The following is an 18,405-nucleotide window of genomic DNA, read 5'->3' as shown; positions in this document are numbered from 1 at the left end:
TGCAGGTTGTTCTGTTTTATTTCTGAATTATTCTTTACATTGTACAATATATAAAAATACAGAGTACCCAAAAAAAATTCACAGTGTCTAAAGGCAGTGATTACAGTCTAGGTCACCTTTATACTAAAGTACCATCGAGTTCAATTGCATAGGAAGGGTGATGTGCCTTCACAACAGAGTCCAGCGACACGCTCCAGGTTTTGCTGTTTTGGGGCAAGCCTTCCCACAACGGTTTCCCCTGCACCCCAGGCCCAGCGCGGCCTCGTCACGCTCCTGCCCCGACCACGAGCTCGGCCCTATCGCTTCGGGGCCACCCGCGCCGCGTCCTCCCTGAAGCCTCCTCCGTGGGAGCGCTCCCCGTTCACCGCGGTGCTTTAAGGGCCCTGCACGCTCGGACGTTATCCGAGGGGCTGTGTGTGGATGTAAACCACGCTGTCGTGCAGCTGGCTGCCTTTCATTGTTTGACGTTTTGGTACTGAAAATGTTTTGCTGCAGTTCCTAATGGCCTGGCCACGCTGACCTCTGCCTGACTCCGCGGCACCCGCTCACTGGGGCCTCAGCGGTGCTCATGCTTTGCACCGTCAGGTTTGTTTAAAAACGACTCAAGGGTGGGAATCCCAGAAAGCCAAACACCGCTCTCATCTCACGGACCCATCTCCACTAGCAGGGGTGAATTTGCAGCTGAGGCTGGAGGCAGAAAAGAAAAAAAATGGCCCAAAGAAGGAATTTCAGGGCAGAACGGCTGAGGCTGAATAATCCCCCAAGGACCCCCATGCTCCGAGGGTGTTTTTGTGTTTTGGTTTGTATTTTGTTTTCTATTTTTTTGTCCATTTTGAAGGCTCTGGCAATCAGTCAGCACCAAAACCTGTGGGTTTGCTCACCCATGCCAAACCTGCTCTTGAAGCCTTCTCAAGTTTTCTCCTAACAGGCTTAAAGTACGAGTCTGGTCCTGCTCTGAATGGCATGACAAAGACCTGTTGAGGAAAAAAAACATCAAACCCAGCTTCCTGGTGTTTCTCTGCCGTGCCAGACGGCTCCAAGGGGCGCCGTGCCGTGCCGTGCTATGAGCACAGCCAGCTCGTGGAAGCGACAGGGCAAGGAACGGCTGGGGAGCCATGGCCACCAGAGCTGGAAGCACCGGGTGCCTGCCTCTGCATGCCGTGGCTATTTTGGACCCCTCAGAAAACCCAAAGCCATTGGTTTTCAGGGTTTCTCAACCCTAAGCTGCACTAAATCCTCCTTGTGTCACTGTAAGGCAAGTCTTGTAATGCTGATCAATAACTCAGAAAGTAATTGCTAACTTCTTTAATGTGGAAGATGACATTTTTTCCAGTTCTGGTAGGTTGTGTGTTTTACTCTAATGGTACAATATTTGTTACTCCTACTTGCTATTTTAATTTTCTTTGCACAATTCCTCCCTACTTATAATTACAAAAACTACAGAGTGATACACATGAGAGATCCAGGAGGCTTATTCAGAAAATATAAGCGGTAGCAAGAATCTTTTACTTAGGCATTCTGAACCAGAATGATTTAGGGGAGAATCAGCACTTCTAACTAGAAAAATCATTTTTCTTTTCAATTAAAAAATTATAGCTCATTTACCTCAAAAGTGTATTTTGTTAAACCTAATGGAAAGGACAGTAGATTTTTATGTATTTTTTTCCTTCAGTTTGTCCTGTGGAATTGGAATCCCAGCACTGCCTTTCTTATTCTAAGTTTCCTCTGCAGGCGTTTTGCTATATATATATATATATACTATATATATATATAGTGTGTATATATTATAAATATATACTGTATCTATCCACTGATAGATGTATACGCTATTACAAAAAAAGAGCAAGTTGTTACACAAACTTTACATTTATATTTTATATATATATATATATAAAACTCTCCCCACACTACATTTGGTACAAAGAATAAATCAATCTCAGCGGACAGCAATTTCCTCTCCAGGTGGGCTCAACATCAGATTAACACTGGAGGCGTCAGATTGTCTGCATCAGACGTGGACTCCATTCCTACTCTGCTGATTTCAGAGAAAGCTCTCTCTTTTCTGAAAGTAAGGCATTGGGAACAGTGGTGTAACACCCTCCGCATTCTTCTCCTACGGTATCTGCACAGCTCGTGTATTGAAGAGCAGCCAGGGCTCATGCTCAACATTCAAGCGCAGCTCTAGGGCAGCAGCATCTCCTGTGCTGGTGTGTATCCGAGCGAGCTGCACGAGTTATTTCTGGTGGGTGAAAGCTGTCTGGCTGGGCTGGTGAAGCCATTGTGACCGCACACGATATGGCCTGGATAAGGCTGGGTGCACACCCCTTCTGCAGGAAGGAACGTGGCCACTTGCACGGAGAAGGGAAAAGGAACGGCCCCATTAAAGATGTTTCAGCAAAATGGTTGGCCATAAGATTTCCATCGTGTTTTGCTCGCTGTATACCTAACGCATAACCCAAGGTTTGCACAGAGCCAGCGTCTCCAGACCAACTCTGTGACTGCCCTGGGTCCCCCATCTCTTTCTTAGAAGTGGAAGAAAAAGGTACATTTATAGCAGGCTGAGTCCTCTGGGATGCAGTGCTCCTGATCTAAATGCATTTCCAGTGTACTTCAAACTGGACTTAGGAACAGGAAATCTTAGCAGGTTCAGCATCCAGGAGCAATTCAATCTGCTACAGAGATTACAGACCTGATGATCAGACTGCTGCGTTACCTGGACTGCAGGAACATCACCGTACCCGGTGCCGTTAACCTGCCATGCATTAGAGGCTCATAAAAATGCAGCCCTCATATCGCATTAACGTTGTCCTTAAGGAACTGCGCTCTCCCACAAGCATTAATTGAGTAATAAGTGCTCTGATTTCTCTCTTTCTCACTCTCTCCTGAATTCTACTTTCTGCTCGAATGGATTCGACAGACCCTCACTGTGATTGCCAATTACATGAAAAGGGCTGCATCCATTTGGATGGCTGGTAAGAAGGACTGTCTTGATGAAACTATAACCACATGCACCACCCTCAAAGCATCTGCCCTCCAATAGCCTACAGAACATCCACCTTCCGAGCACAATGGCAGTAATGACCCATCTTGGTGAGCTGAGCATTTAAATAACTTCAGCTGCTACACTGCACTTTCTTTGGGAGAAAAAAAAAAAAAACAGTTTGCATCGTGTTGTTCTGTGAGGCCGAAAATGGAAAAATGTTTAAGGAACAAAGAAAAAAAAAAGGGGGGGGAGGGGGATTAGAAAATTTTAAAAAATAATAATGCAAGATTTGACTCGCTCACATCCCCCAAACTCCAGCTGCAATCCTGCCACGCACATGGTAACTGCAGAATGTCTTGGTGCAGGGCACAGTCTGAGAGGGCAGCCTGGAGGTGGTTTTAGCTTTACGATAGTACAACTAGCATGATCTCAGGAGCCTATGTTTTCTTCTGACCCACCTAAATTAAACCTGGGAAATCCCAGCCAGCTGGTCTACGGAACCATGTTCAACCCCTCGGCTACATGCTTGTTAGGATGGCTTCAAGTCAGGATTCCCAGTGTTTTGGGGGGCATCAGGCAATCCAGCAAGACAGGGATGAATTCTTCATGGAACAAAGGCATCTCTCCTCAAAGGGGGTTTTTCCAGAGGCCACCTGCAGGCGCTGGAGGCTGCTTTAGTGCTGGTGTGCTGTGCTGGCCAGTCTGCTTCCCTGCTGCCACTCTCGCCCCGACACTTTTGCCCAGCCACTGAAGACAAAGCCTCAAGGCTGCATCAGGTTCAAATCTGACTGTGCTTATTTAAGGGCACCTCTCTCTTTCTTTGTTCCCTCTCTTTCACCTGGTGAAACCGGAGCAGAAGCAGGATGAGCTGCTAAATTAGAAGAACAGCTGCTGGAAATGACGGACACCACAGAGCCTAAGGCATCCTTGTGGCAGTACTAATGACCCCACTTTATTACCAATATCCCTACAGCCTTCAATCACTGCAAACTGAAGTTGAAGAAAGTAATTTAAAAATGGAAGGCTACTTTATTTTTGCCTTCTGGTCACACAACCGTAACAAAGGCTTACAAAGCCATGTTGGCTTTTCCTCGCAGGAAAAGCAATATAGTTGTCACGAGCAACACAGCCTTTCCTCATTCCCTACCGGCTACCTACGTGGAAGAGCTGAGCACGCAGCCCAGGCCGGCCCTCCAAACAAGCAACTGCAAAGGAACAGCACTGAGAAACTACCGAAGTGCTGGCTTATGGCAAAACCTGAAATAAAGCAAAGACAGAGAACGACTGGGAGCACGGCCGAGCCGATGGCCAGGCGGGGGCATGGCGATCGGTCGGGTAGGATGCAGACAACAAATCCAAGCTCGGGACCACGTGGAGCTCATGCGTGTTTCAGGGCGTACTTTTATCTCATGCTCAGTATTGCGACATTCTAAAATCCTTAGCATCAGGAGTTCATTATAAATATTTAGAAACACTGAATGATAACAGTGGTGGACTTGTTCACGTTGCTAACACATTTGATGTAATTGTACATTAAGCACCAGCAATAAGTTTCCTTTTTGCCAAACAATTATGTCAGACAAACATCTGGCTGCAGACAACACGGCTTCTGCATCAAACTAATACAGTTCTTATAGACACAGTCACACACATACACAAAATTACATTTCAAGGCTGGATATACTGTTTAATAATGCTACCGCCCCAATTTACTTCAATAGCTGCAGCAGCATTTACTCGTTGGGTTGGTTTTGTTCAGAAAAGTTAAGGAAATATTGGCAAACAATGCACATTACTCAGCTGTGTTACTATTTCATAGAGTACTGACTGGAAGACGCTATAAGAATGTGCAGCAGACTTTCTGGGTCACATCAGACTATGGAAACATTCCTTACAAAAATACCCTCCTCCTGAAAAGTCAGAATTATTCACTCTTTGAAAGTAAATGAACTAAAAACCAACAACAAAACAAGAGTAAAAATTAGCCCAAAGCATGGTGATTTCCCACAAGAAGAGCGTGGCCTCTGAAGTTGTCTTTCCTGGCAGACACAATCAGGATCAAAGCTAGAACAAAAAGAGTTAACACTGTCTCAGAAACAAAATAAAAGAAAGAAAGAAAAAAGCCCATGGCTCTTGTGCGGCAATCATCACATATTTTTTTCCAGTGATATAAACATCTTTGTTTGTTAGGCACTCTAAGTTCATGTCTCCGATGTTATTCCAACATTTACTTTTCTCAGTGTCTCACTGCCTGTATAATTTCCTTTTAATTAAGACTGGAAACATTCTGGAAAGCTTCTTTGGGTAATGCACGTTGTTTGTGTGTTGTTTCTCATCAGCTGAATTGCATATTACCAAAGAAGGCTGCAGAGATTATTTCCTGTAGTATGAAAAGATTCTGTTGAACATACAGGGAACAATGCCCTAGGAAGTTATTTCTTTTCTCTTTTTTTTCATAATCATAAAAAAATCAAAAATAAAAAAGGAAAAGGAAAGGAAAACGTTCTTCAAGTTGTTGGCACGATGGAGTCCCACTCGGCCTGTTCCATGAGCTGTGTGTCTTCCAGTGCACCATTGCTACCCTGTCTCAGGAAGGATGCTCCCCACTAGACAGACACCCCTGCCCCAGGAGGCCACCACCTCTTGTGCCGCCGCGGGGCAGCCACTGAGCACGGCACACAGCCAGCTCCTTGACATCGTCGGCCTTGGTCAGCAACGCTGATCTTCCAGCCATGAACAGTTGCAGTAGTAAGAGCCATCTCCAACCAAATAGCCGCAAAAGCTCTGCGTAACGGTCCATATGCATTTTTGTCCTTGTAGGGAGATGTGCTGTTTACAAGAAATACAATTAACCAAAGGAAAAAAAAAAAAAAAAGACCCTACTGTACAATATTTACATCTAGAGGCTGGGCCAGTATTTGGTCCACAAAATCAATTAAAAAAAATTCATATAGGAAGTGATCCTGTCCTGTAGGATCTGTCCATCATCAGCTGTTGGTAAAGGTCCTTCCAGGGGAGGCCTCAGGCCTGTAGTCATATTTATTCAGTGTACTGGGATAGTAGGTCGTCGTGTACACGTTGGTTTGCTGCAACGGGTAGAAGTTGGTCCTGTCATCTGGTATCAGATTGTTCTTGTTAAGTGTCTGTAAAAGAGAAGAGGCAATGACAGGCATGGCAGTGGTCACACACGACATCATTACTCTTTTCTACCTGCAGACACCTCCCTCTCACCTGCCTTCTCCAGCACGGTCCCCGCTGCAGCCACCACCGCCTTCCCCCCGGCTGGGAGACTGAGCCGGTACATGGTGCTCGCCCGGGGGCCAGTCTGCGGGGACCGCAGCTCCTGCCAGGTCTCCTCACGGGGACCTGTGCTCAGCTACTGCTAGGGCCAGAACCCAGAGCCTTCTCCAGAGACCCGGAGTCTCCTGGCAGATGGCGTGTCTGAACGTCAATGTCACAGAAAACCATGCTGGGCCTACACGGAGCTCGGTGGTTAATGGTAGCGCTCGATCTAATCCCTTCCAAAACGCTCGTGGTACAGCCTGCGGCTCCCTCGCAAAGCAGTTGCCAAAAGGCGGCTTTTTCTCTTTGGAAGAGCAGGTGTGCATTTACCTGATCTCCATCTCCATTGGTAGATATCCAGGTTTGGACCCCCCGATATTAAGTGTGTCACTTCTGTAAGCTACAGTATAAGTAACAAATCATGGTCACTTTTGGAAAAACTAAAATGACTTAAAAAAAATTTAACAACCATGTAACAATTGTTGTCAAAAGCAACATAAAAATGAGAACCACAAATGCCCCTTTTAACATAAAAATTTAGAAATGTTTTTTTTCTCCCTCCCCTCTTCCCCCCTTCTTTATTGTTTTTCAAGAATTACTATTACTTTTCCCACCAGCAACCAGAGGTCCCCCTCCCTCAGATTAAAAACCATTCCTATGCCAGCTGTTACCTACACACAAAGATAAAATTATGTTTTGGAAGATGCAATAATTTTACAAAGTTTTCACCTTCATCTTTATAGTCACCTGCTTTCTATGAATTTGGGTGAGGAACATTTCTAATAGCATTTTTCAACTAACCCCTGGCTTCAATTTCTTATATGCGCCTCCGGCCTACAATGCTCCTCCGTGCACCTGTAACATTTGTCATGCTGTATGGCAGGGAACTCACTCCTTTGATCTGAGGGTCAACACAAGCTTGGTTTGCTACAGCATCCTCGTGATCAGGGCACAGCACATTTAAGGAGGGTGTGAGCGTCTCCCCAGTCTGGAGCAGAGATGGAGAGGTCTAATGAGGCCTGGCCCTAATGGTTGTTCTGCTACCTCCTGGTACTTCTGCAGAAACCACTTCACCTCAGCTCCCCTTTGAGACAAACGGCTCACACCCAACCCAGCGCAGGGCAAGATGTGAATTGATCAAATAATGCTCAAACCCAAGAAACACCCAGCCCCATGAGCTTTACTCCTTTTGGACCGGTAGCTCACAGAATGGCTCCCCACATCCTCAAGCACATCACAGAGGGGAGGGGTCAACCCCTCTAACTCCAGCCACCTAAACTTCAGGCCTCAAGGCTCCGTCAGCAAGAGGGGAGAGGCCTCCCTCCTGCGTGACAGCACTTGTAGAAAAAATTGCCTTTTTGGGGAGCCCTCGTCCCCGTGCCCCGGCGGCAGGGGGTGACCGGCCCTCAGCGGGTGCCTGGCTGTCGGAAGACTGAAGTTAGGTGAGCCCAGGCACAGCTACGCGCCCACCATGACCACTCCAATGACCAGAGCTACCTCGAGGCTCTCAGACAAGGCCACAGGCAATACATTTATGTCCCAATTTCTACGTAATCAAATAATTTTCTTGCATGGGGAGGGGGAGAGGAGGAGGAAGAAAAGAAGACACTCTTTTAGTCCAAAAGCAGACTCATGGCTATTCCGGGAGCTGTGCCTCCCAGTTTCATAAAGATGTTAGGAGGAAAGGCTTTCCTGTGGCAAAATACCCTGGAAAAGAAATCTCCCAATTGCTGAATTACTGAAAAAAAAAATATATGTGAAACACTTTGTACATGAAAACAGGAGGAGACCCAGCCTCCTCCTGGTCTGACTTGGATCTTTCCCTGCCTGGACTCTCTAAAATGAGTTCAGAGCACATCGCTTGTAGGAGCTGAAGAGAGAATTTGTACAGGCATGCTCAAAATGACAAATAATTCCAAGGAACGAGAATTTGTGCCCTTCAATAAGAAAGGAAGAAGAGAAATGTCATGCTTTGCTCGCAGTCACCCAAAGAAATATTAAAATAGTGCAGGCAACAGTCTGCTGCTTTGTGCCGGAGGCTGGCAAACAAGGAAGTCAGGTTCAGTTCTCTGCTGCTTTCTATGCTTCCTTGGGAAATTCAATTAACTTCTCTGTGCTTCAGTGTCTCCTGACCCAGCTTGATAAAAATGATTGAGATTGCTGGTAAAAACGCACTTTGCTAAGTACTGTCACTGAGTATCTGGGGAACTGCTCTCTGGCAAACAAACACAGGTGTTCATCCCTGCTGTATGCAGTAAATGCAATTTCCTATCAGCATCTCTAGCTCAGGATGCCCACTACAGGCAGCATAACCCCAGGGCCATGGGCTGCCCCAGCAGGAGGAATAGGCTGATCCCCACTGCCGTGCTCCCCAGGTGCTCCTGAAGGCAGTCCAGCATCCTGAACTTGTCTGTGTCACCTTTCGGAACAGTTCAGATTCAAGGCATGCCAGGATTACAACCTCTGAAATTTGGTGGCATTGAAATCCTGACCTGCATTGGCTCAGGACCATGTTGATCTGAGGGCAAAAACCTCAGGACTCTACTTTTTCAATTGGAAAATCTGTATGAGTTTCAACAAGTCCCCACAGTGTTTAAAACCAGCCCTTAACAGAAGACATAGCATTTAATTAACACAAATCACATATTTTTCTTCTCGTCTTACTTTCATATAACATTTAGTTAGGAAAAAAACCCACAACTGTTCCTTTGCTCTTTTTTTTTTTTTTTTTTTTTTTTTTTTTGATGGAGGGCTTACATCTTAGGGAAATACCTTATGAAAACAGTTTAACGGAATTTATAATGCAATTAGCTGCAAGGAATTTATCTCTGGAAAAACTGCGAAGGCAGGACAGTCCTAAATCAGCATGATCAATGCGGACTGCCTTCACATTTCCCCACACAAACTTATTGTCTGTCTCATTTTAATAAATAGGTGATTAGGTTCCTTGGCACTAGAAATTGCTTGATATTTTGAAGACGGGAAATTAGGCAGCAGTGAATTTTAGAGATGTACACACGCACACCGAGGCACGCTCTGTGTAAGAGAAGTGCAGTTAAATCTCCCTGGGTGGGCTCCCGTGCCATCTCACTGAGAGCTTTAACCCTTGCTCTTGTCTGGCTCCTCTTCACCGTGACAGTGCAGAGATGGCACCAGCTGTCCCTTTGGGCGATATTGCCCCAGTGCTATATGGGTTACACCACATCAAGGTCAGAGCCCCTCAGCAACCTGAGCTCACTGGAGTTATTGTGGGGATGAAAACAGCCTGCAGCACCCACGGTGTCCCCACCGGTATTTGTCAGTCCTGATGGGAAAGGCCAAGAGCCATCACCACCTCCCATGAACCCAGAACTGACCTTTGCTCGCAACCCAACTCCTACGAGGTCTTCTTCTCCTCAGCCACTTTTGAGCCAAGTCCCCAGTATCACAGTGGCCAAGAAGTGGCTCCTGAAGGCAGTGCCAGTAAATCCTCTCAAAAGCAACAATACTGTGTTGCTTTTGTAGGGATTTATCTATGGCTGCTGTAACTAAAGCATCACAGCGAGCTATGACTAAAGCATCACAGCAAGCACTGGAGCTCAGCTGTCTTCAGCAGAGGTTTCAGAGAAGGAAGAGAGACTTGCCTTTGCAGCCTGCGCCCTTCTGCCATACCATCCTGCACCCTCCTGGGAGACGTTTCAGTCTGAGCACCCACCAGACCTTACTGATGACATTTTTCCCGATGCTCAACCTGCATTTTCCACTTGTTGCTGTCTGCTCTCCCCGCCCCCCCTCCATAACGAACACTAATGCCTCCCCTTGCCAGCAGCTACAACCTCTTGGTACTAGCATCAAGGATCTAAAGCATCTAGATCAAAAAAGACAAAAAGCCTGATTGACTTCTACTGCCGAAACAACACTTGGTGCAAAATCTGTGTGCCACGCGTAGCTGCATTTTAAACACTGATGGAAATGGAGTACAGGCTCTCTTTCGAGTTCCAGCCTCCCTTGAGAAGAAAGAAGCTTCTGGTAGTTGTGCAAACAAAATATTCCCCATGTAAAATTGAGACCATAACCCGAGCTACTGTCAAAACTCGTGTGATGTGGTTAGAAAAAAGTGCTCCATTCAGAGAATAACTGGAAACTCAACATGCATCAATCACATATTTTTACTTGCTTTCTTCCTTTCTGTATGAGCCATGCCATCCTAGCATATTTGATATCATTCATATTTTCTGGTCTATTCACTGCTAACCTCAATTCAACATCTTTAAGCTGAAGGTACGCCACCAGCATGTACTAACAGCTCCATGTGGATTACTCAGAAGCAGGCACAACTTCAACGTCTCTCTTTAAAAGACACTTTATTATGGTGCTTTGGCATATGACTAACAGAGAATAAAAATTTCTCTGACCTGGGAACTCTGCTTTGTCAAACGGGGATGTTTTCAGATGAACTAAGATGGATATGGTTTAAGAGAATGCAAAACAGCAGCAGCTTTCTACATTACGTGTGATCTGTCAGCTAATCAAAAGGTCTGACCTTATTGCCAGTGAATTGCACGCTTATGCCAAGCACAACAGAATACTGAGTATTTCACTATTTACAGAAATACATAAACAATTAGTTCTCACTCTTGCTATTGTATTAGCAATTAGTTAGAACTGAAACAATCCGAGGGGAAAGTTTACTGATATCCCCTCGCGTGTTATTCTTTCCCTGGCACTCGTTCAGGAGGCAAAATACCGACATACACGCACAGGCTGTTTCTCCCAAGGTAAAGACAAGCATCAGATGTGTTAAACTTGACTGCATTGGGTCATATGCATACATTTAATTTAGCTCAGCTTTTACCATTGATATTTTTAGCCTAAGTCATCATTCAGATTTTCCATTTGTTGCTTTTCCTCCAGCAAAGCCTTGCCACTACTCCCCCAAATTCTGCCTCTGCTCCAAATCATTAAGTCATACTCCACTGACCTACTTGCTTACATTCTCCCAGATGTATCAAAACATCTTCATGTGGAACAGTATGGGACTTTCAGTGCTACTCCCATCCTACAGCTGCATGTACAAGCTGTATAAACATTTCTTACACGCATAAACAGCTAAAATGTTTCAATTCTCAATAAACCATCATGAAAATTTCAAAACTTGACTTAGAAAAGGGATGAAGATCTCTCCATCCCCAATTAAAAGGAATCCCCTGTCATCTTCAACAAGCTAAAGTGAAAAGGACGCTTCAAAAAGCCTACGATACGCATACCTCTGATATCAAAATAAGGGCCACAAAGTAAATACACTTCCCACAGGGTGACAGGCAATGACACAATCTCCTTAATCCTACCCAGCAGACCTCGGTGTTCTCATGGAGCTCCAGATCTCGTTTTCTATTTTGGGGTGGCGTGAGGGAAACATCAGTGAGTTTCCCAAGATTTTTGTAGGTTAATCTTCCCCAACTACACAGCCTGTCCGTCCCTGCAAAGTCAGCGGAGCAACAATTTCCTCCAGCTCAACAGTTCCCCAACTGTCTTTCACCAAGTGTTACTTCAGTTCTTCGCCTTCCCCCCCATGACGCTTTCCTCTTTGAAAAGGTAAAAAGAAAGAAAGAAAGAAGAAGTTTGGTCACCTTCCTGGTCAGCTTCAAACCACCCTGCCTAGCTTTTAGCTGGAAGTTTCCATCTGGCAAATATGTTTGTAATGTTGAACACCCCAGTGTACTACAGAGAAAAAAACCTCCCCTCTTCCGTCGCAGGAAACTGAGCACAGGAACTGAGGAACAAAGGGTCATAACTCCCATCACTGCTAACCCTGGTCATCCACGGTGGACAGAGACAAAGGCCATTCTTCTTGGCAATACACAAACCGAGCCCATGCGCATCCTGCGTTATGCATCCGCAGAAATCAGGGGCAGAATTCCCACCGAACTCATTTGCACAATTAGAAGTGAAGTAGCGTTTCCAATTTTCCTTGGAACGGCATGCAGCATACATCCTGTAGCAACAGTCGGATGGCCAACACTCTCCCCCATCCCCCCGGAAAACGGACGCTTCAGGGAATTGTGCAATGATGTAATGCATCCAAGATCCAACATCCAGTTTCTTTTGTGCTTCTTTTAAATTCATTTGTTTCTTGCAGGGAAATCAGATTGAGCAAAATGCCTTTTCGACACAGATCAGCTGTTTTATGGAGCTAGCCGTGCCTTCTTGTTAAAGGATGTTACTTTTTGTGTTCTAGGAACATTAGCCAGAGGAATTAGGGTTGCAGAAATATATTAATATTAAGAAACATTTTCCACAGCTTGTACATCTCTGGAAGCACCGAGGCAGAGATCTCAGAATTATAATTAACCAGTAAATTTGGAAATAATTAGCATAATAATTACATTTCAACAAAATAAACCATATAACTAGAAGAGTCTGTTTTGGCAAAATTTAACACCAGGAAAATAAATGACATCTGGCCCACCCACATGCTCCCTTTCTTCTGATCAACCGGATGCCACAACACTGCTGTGCCTCTCAAGCTATGCATTACAAACAGCGCTGGAAAGACAAAGCTGCCAGAAAGACCTTATGAGACCCATGTATTTGCTGCAAGCTACAAGTGCCTTATAAGTCTTTAGTAATTCTTCCTTCTGATCTTCCTTAAAAATCTGGTTAGTGCCTTACGCTAAACAAACTATCTTACCTGATGCTTTTACAAAATCTCTTGAGCTCTGCCTAAGCCGAAGTCAAAGGTAGCATTGGCCAAGGTTTATTCATTGAGTTTTTCCAATGAATTCAATAAGGCTCTTTGCAGGATTTACAGTAGTAGATTTGTACAGTGTAGATGTACAGACGAGGAACCTATTTTCTGCAAAAGAAGGTACTTTCTCTTGAAGAGATATAAAAAAATCCCACTGAGACACTAAACTTATGATTGCATGTTCTTTGGGATGGACGCTTACCATATTTTTAGACTGGAAATTCTTTGTTCACTGTTATTGGTAAATAAATTAAACAGCCCCCAAATGACGGCAGCATCTGTGGATGTGCTCAGGTCGACAATGGAACTAACATTCAATTATAAGAAAATGAATAGCTACAGTTTTCTATAGCAGTTTGAAAATAGCTATTTTATCCTCATTCTTGGGAGGGAGTGTGGTTATATTACTGCCATTTTAAACTTTTTAAAACCTTCAGAGTTGGCAACATAAAGGACCATTGTCAGAAAGATGCTTTGGCACGTCTCTGGCTTTAAGCACATGAGTAAGATGACAAAACAAACTGCATGTAATAATAAGGCAAACTGAAGTGCATCCCTGCTTGGAGCTAGATCCATACTTTTTTTTTTTTTTTTTTTTTTTTCTGAATGGGGAACCAAAGTCAAAAGAGTTGATGGAAATCTTCCCACTGGCAAGTGCAGGTGTCTGGTCTAAAGCGTGTTATTTATCCCTGGCTTGCCAGTAATTTGGTGGTGGCGACACCCATGACGTGGCACCCAGACACAAAAGAGGAATTCAGGGCTGCCCTGTGCTGCTTCCCAATATAGCTGGTGCACAGGGTATAGCAGACATGATCTCAGCTGTGTGGGACAGTGTAATCTGTCTCCTTGCTGTCCTGCTATGCCTTGGTGCCTGTTCCTCCCCCTTCCTGGGTCCCTGACACACAACAGCATCACTACAGAGGCTTATCACTTGAGCTACAGCACCTGCCCTTGGGCATGCTATCGGACTCTAACTCACCAGAGGTATGATCAAAGCCTTCTGAAACTAAGTTAAATAGTTCACACCTACAGCAACTGGGCTTCAGCTGCTGGTAAGTAGCAAGGCGGCGGTGGCCAGCTGCCGGTCTGTCCGGGGCAGGCAGCTGGCACTGCATCACAGCAGTCACGGTGGAGCAGGCAGCCCTGAGCTTTCAGGTGGCCTCCGAGCCACTTCTGGTGGTAAATTACAAACATAACTCAGGCAGAGCTGTGCCATCCCACAGGGCTACATTTAGCCTGAGAATTGCAAAGGTGTAACTGCAGTGGTGAAAAGAAAAGAAAAAAAAAGACGAAGTAAAAATAGAAATAAAAGTAAAAACTGGGCCTAATTTGCCATCTGCTAACTCTGTTCTGTCCCTTATAGCCTTACTGCTTTCCAAGTATGTCCCACCCTCTAAATAGCTGCTTTTTGATTATTTTCCTCACGATTGCTTTGTTTTCTCCCCATGCAGCAGCTTACCTTGTTATTTCCTCTCTACACTTACAACCTCTCCAGGTCATTTTCCATTATTTCTATACCGTTGGCTGTTTTTTTGACACACCTCCCAGTTTAATATCTTCTGCTAGTTTAATTAACACACTGATTGTACCCTCTCCAAGCTCGTTAATGAAGATATTAAATAAAGCCAAACCTTGCATTTCTGCTTGCAGTGCCCTGAACAACTCCTCCCCATAGCCCCATATGTTCCCATTAACGGTTGCCCGATGTTTACAGTCCATTAGCCAGGTTTCAATCTCTGCAGCAGCCTTCCTGTCCAAGCCAATTTGTACTTACATGTCACAAGATTATTTCAGACACCAACACCACACTCTTTTCTTTAAGTGTATGGACCAGTGAAGCTACAGTTTTAACCGACTGAGAATCTGCCCTTATGCAGCTCAGCCTAGTGCTTTCCCTTCACCCAGTAAGACTGAAACTCTGCAAAAAGAGATCATGTTTGATTTCTTCCTCCTCAGCATTACAGTCCAGACTCGGCTGTCAGTTCCACCCAAGCGCCTTTCATTTCATCAGAGTATGTAAGACGTTGCCTCTCCAACATTAATTTGGGTTTCAGATATTAACACTGACACAGATTTGTTTCAATGAGTTCTCATCGCTGTAACCGAAAGCACAGTCGAGTCAAACCCATTTGTTTCTCCTGGTTTCACTCTCTGGTACGGTCCTGACTCTGCCAAATTTTAAAGACCATCCGGGGTTTAACACCTCATTGATATGCTTTGTTGAATAGGGAATGTCAAGACATACTTTATTGATTGTGCATGTATGCTTGCAGATATTTTCTCTTAACCCCAAATCCAGCTGGTGTTTCCCACCCGGAGTTACTGGAGCTACTTGTGTGACTTCAGCGCATTGGACTTGGGTAGCTTAACAGTGACTCAATTAGCTGGGAGGAAATTGGCCTGCTTTCTTATGAACGCTTTTGTGTTACCTTTGCATTTCATGGCAATGAGGGTTTGCCCAAGATCCAATATCCAAGATATTTATAAAGGTAATTGGAGTTGTTCATTAGCTGGTTCTCACAGACTCTGGGATACGGTCCATCTAGATTCCTTCATCCGTAGATTTTCAGTTCTTTCCTTTATTCACATGCTTTGTGCCAAATCTCAGGACAACATTAGAGCTGACTTAATGAGGATTCCTCCGGACTACGGGGTAACGCAAGCAGAGCTGCGCCTGCTCACCCTACGCCAAACCTGTTGTGCATGTATAAATGATGCTCTGGGGGAAGGTGGCAATGGCTGTACTGTTGCTTTAGCCTCTGCAGCTGAGCTGTGGCAGCAACCAGCACATCCTGAGCAGCCCTGATGATGCTCTCAGTTGCTCTTTAGGACAGTGCTGTCATGGTTCAGGAAAAAAAAAGCTCGGGTATTTCGGCAGTACTCCCTCAGAGCTGCCACACAAGATCTGGACATCAAGCTCTGGTTCTGAAAACTGACACAGCTATTTTGTGTGTACGCAGCTCCATTTCTTTACAATTCTACTTAAAAATCCATTATTTACTAGTGGAACTATTCCAGCTGAATAGTGAGGCAGCTCTCATCCAAGTGTACCACTAAGTTTCTATTTTCTTTTATTTACTGTTTGTCCAATATTATCCTCTGCCTTTCCTTTAGCTCACTGCCTTCATGGCTCCCTTTAAACTCTTCTGCAAACACGTAATTAATTCTTCCTGCATATCTTGGAAGCACCAAGGATTTCCCAGTTTGACTGTTGTGCATACCGGTGCCAGACAGAGCTTTGTGGAGACAAGGAGAGAAGAACCACTTTAAGCACCTGGAACAAGGGAGAACCATTAATTTTTAGCAAATGGGACTAGGGTATATTTGAAATATTCCTATTCTGGCCAGTAGGGGGAAGTCACGTAAGTACACAGCCATCATTGCATTGCAGTTTTGCTATTCCCATTTCTGCACTTCATTTAATTCTCTTTCCAGCACAGGTGGGGGGGCCCCCCCGCCCGCGGGGGAGGGGGGCACGGAATACAAATAAACCCCCGAGAAATTAGGAAAGGTAAGAATTGCAAGGAAAAAAAAAAAAGGTAGTTATCGTAGTTATTGATTATCAGATCAATTAGTGTAGCTGGAAAAATTGGATGAACTTTTGAACACACCTGTCCAGGTCTGAAATAGCCGCTCATATGCTCAAAGAGCTGCCAGCTTTTTCCAGCTACTCCTTGACCTAATAAATAAATAAATAAATAAAACTTGTCTACCTAAAAACCTCTTTGTGTCCACAGACCATCACAGCTGCAGTAACACAACCCCAAAGAAAGGCAGTACCAGCGTCTGTGATGACTAGCCTAGACTGTAGATCCATCCACAATGTGGATTCCCACTTTGGGGTCAGTAACAGCAGCCCTACAAAGTAATAAAGGGGTTGCATGAAATGTGGCTAGAGGGGCAAACAATTTCCTTTGGGGGATCATTGTCAGCAGTTGCTTAGCATTCCAAAGAGCGCAAGAGAAGGAAACGTTCAGACTTGAACTGGCAGCTTCCTCTGTTCCTAAATAATGCGTATATATGAGGGTGAGAGCTGTGACATGCACACAGCAGCCTGCTGAGCCACTGCTGCCATGGCGTGAGGACACCTCCAAGATATGCACATCACTGCACAGGCACAATCATCCCAGGACAGCCACACCTCCAGGCATGCTTGACTGCTCAATTTCACTCAACCCAATGACATAAAGAGGAGAAAAGACAGATAGATAAAATAGATTTTGACTGAGATGCACCACTTAATCCTTTTTTCCCCATCAGTAAGCTCTCTTGCTTTCCCTTCCTAGCAGGCATTATGCAAATTGAGAGTCCCCTGAAGTGATATTTGCAACTGTAGGATCATAGAAGAAAGGGCAGAATGCTCCTTTGCCAATACAACCCCCTGCCCCTACTATTCTTTTTCAAATAATACTATACTCATGGTAAGTACTAAAAATATGTACTCTACCATTCAAGCACTTAATGTTCTTAAATGCCACTTTGTTCAGGGGAAATAGTCTTTGTAAAACATGAAATTCACTGGGAACAAAATTTATGTTTCAATCTGATTTACTCTATTTATATATATATCTGTATTTATTTTTTTCCAGCTGATTGCATCAGTTAAATCTCTCTCTCAAATGCCATCCAGCTAAAGCAAGTACTTAAGGGAGGCTCTTGATAACTTATTGACTATGTTGGGTATCATCAGCTGTTGGCTTATGTCTGAACTTTACAGTCAGTTCCTGGGGCTTGAATGATATACAGTGATACACAGGGTCACCGGGAAAAGAAAAATCTTATTCCGCAGTGCTGTTAGTGTATGCGCTGCGATCACTACAAGTAAATGGGTTAGCCAATTTTAGCTGAAGTAGTAACAGATCAAATTAAACAATAGGACACTGAAGCCCCAAGACTTTCCATGGCAGAGAGAAACAAACATCCTCAGAGACAAAGGTTGACTTAGACAAACATTCCTCCATGGCACTTGATGACAGTTAAAGCTCATTTAAATGTGAACCACTTGCTGTCTCCCTGCTATGAAATAGGTGTGATTTTCAGTGGCAGTGAAAATGACCATCTCCAAGAAACAGATATTTAAAACCCAAAGAGGGATCCACTTTCCAATGCCCTGAGCTTTATTTCATATTGAAGTGTTGGAAGCCACGCCAAACACTTGTCCTGTTGTTTTATTCAGAAGGCTTCTTCTTCCAAAGACAGAATTGGTTTCTGTTTCATAACCTTCCACACTGGTATTTTATTGTCATGAATTACTTGGGATCAGTAAAGTGTGGATCACAATGTCTGGAGCCCTCCACAGGGGGTGTCTGCTCTGCACTCTCATTTGATTCTGAACAGCATTGTTCTCACTTCATTTAAAAATATTCATTCTATCTTCTAGTTTATATCGAGTCCTGGGTGACCTAGTGACTAT

At 44.5% G+C, this 18,405-nt stretch overlaps 1 protein-coding gene across 4 annotated transcripts in view; it reads right to left on the bottom strand.

Moving 5' to 3' along the window:
• SEMA5B (semaphorin 5B) overlaps positions 1-18,405 on the bottom strand; it is a 268,777-nt gene continuing 250,372 nt past the window's right edge. For 3 of the 4 annotated variants that reach the window (XM_035331907.1, XM_035331906.1, XM_035331908.1), the window contains one exon: positions 1-6,126. In XM_035331907.1, coding sequence (XP_035187798.1) covers positions 5,971-6,126 — 156 coding nt within the window. In that variant the 3' untranslated portion in view covers positions 1-5,970. Of the gene's footprint in view, positions 6,127-6,595; positions 6,666-18,405 lie in introns of all 4 variants that reach the window. The other variant, XM_035331909.1, reaches the window with a different exon arrangement.

Source organism: Oxyura jamaicensis, chromosome 7 (assembly GCF_011077185.1).
Source record: "Oxyura jamaicensis isolate SHBP4307 breed ruddy duck chromosome 7, BPBGC_Ojam_1.0, whole genome shotgun sequence".
Taxonomy (NCBI): domain Eukaryota; kingdom Metazoa; phylum Chordata; class Aves; order Anseriformes; family Anatidae; genus Oxyura; species Oxyura jamaicensis.
The sequence above is the reverse complement of the archived record's forward strand: the minus strand, read 5'-3'. Positions and strand labels throughout refer to the sequence as shown.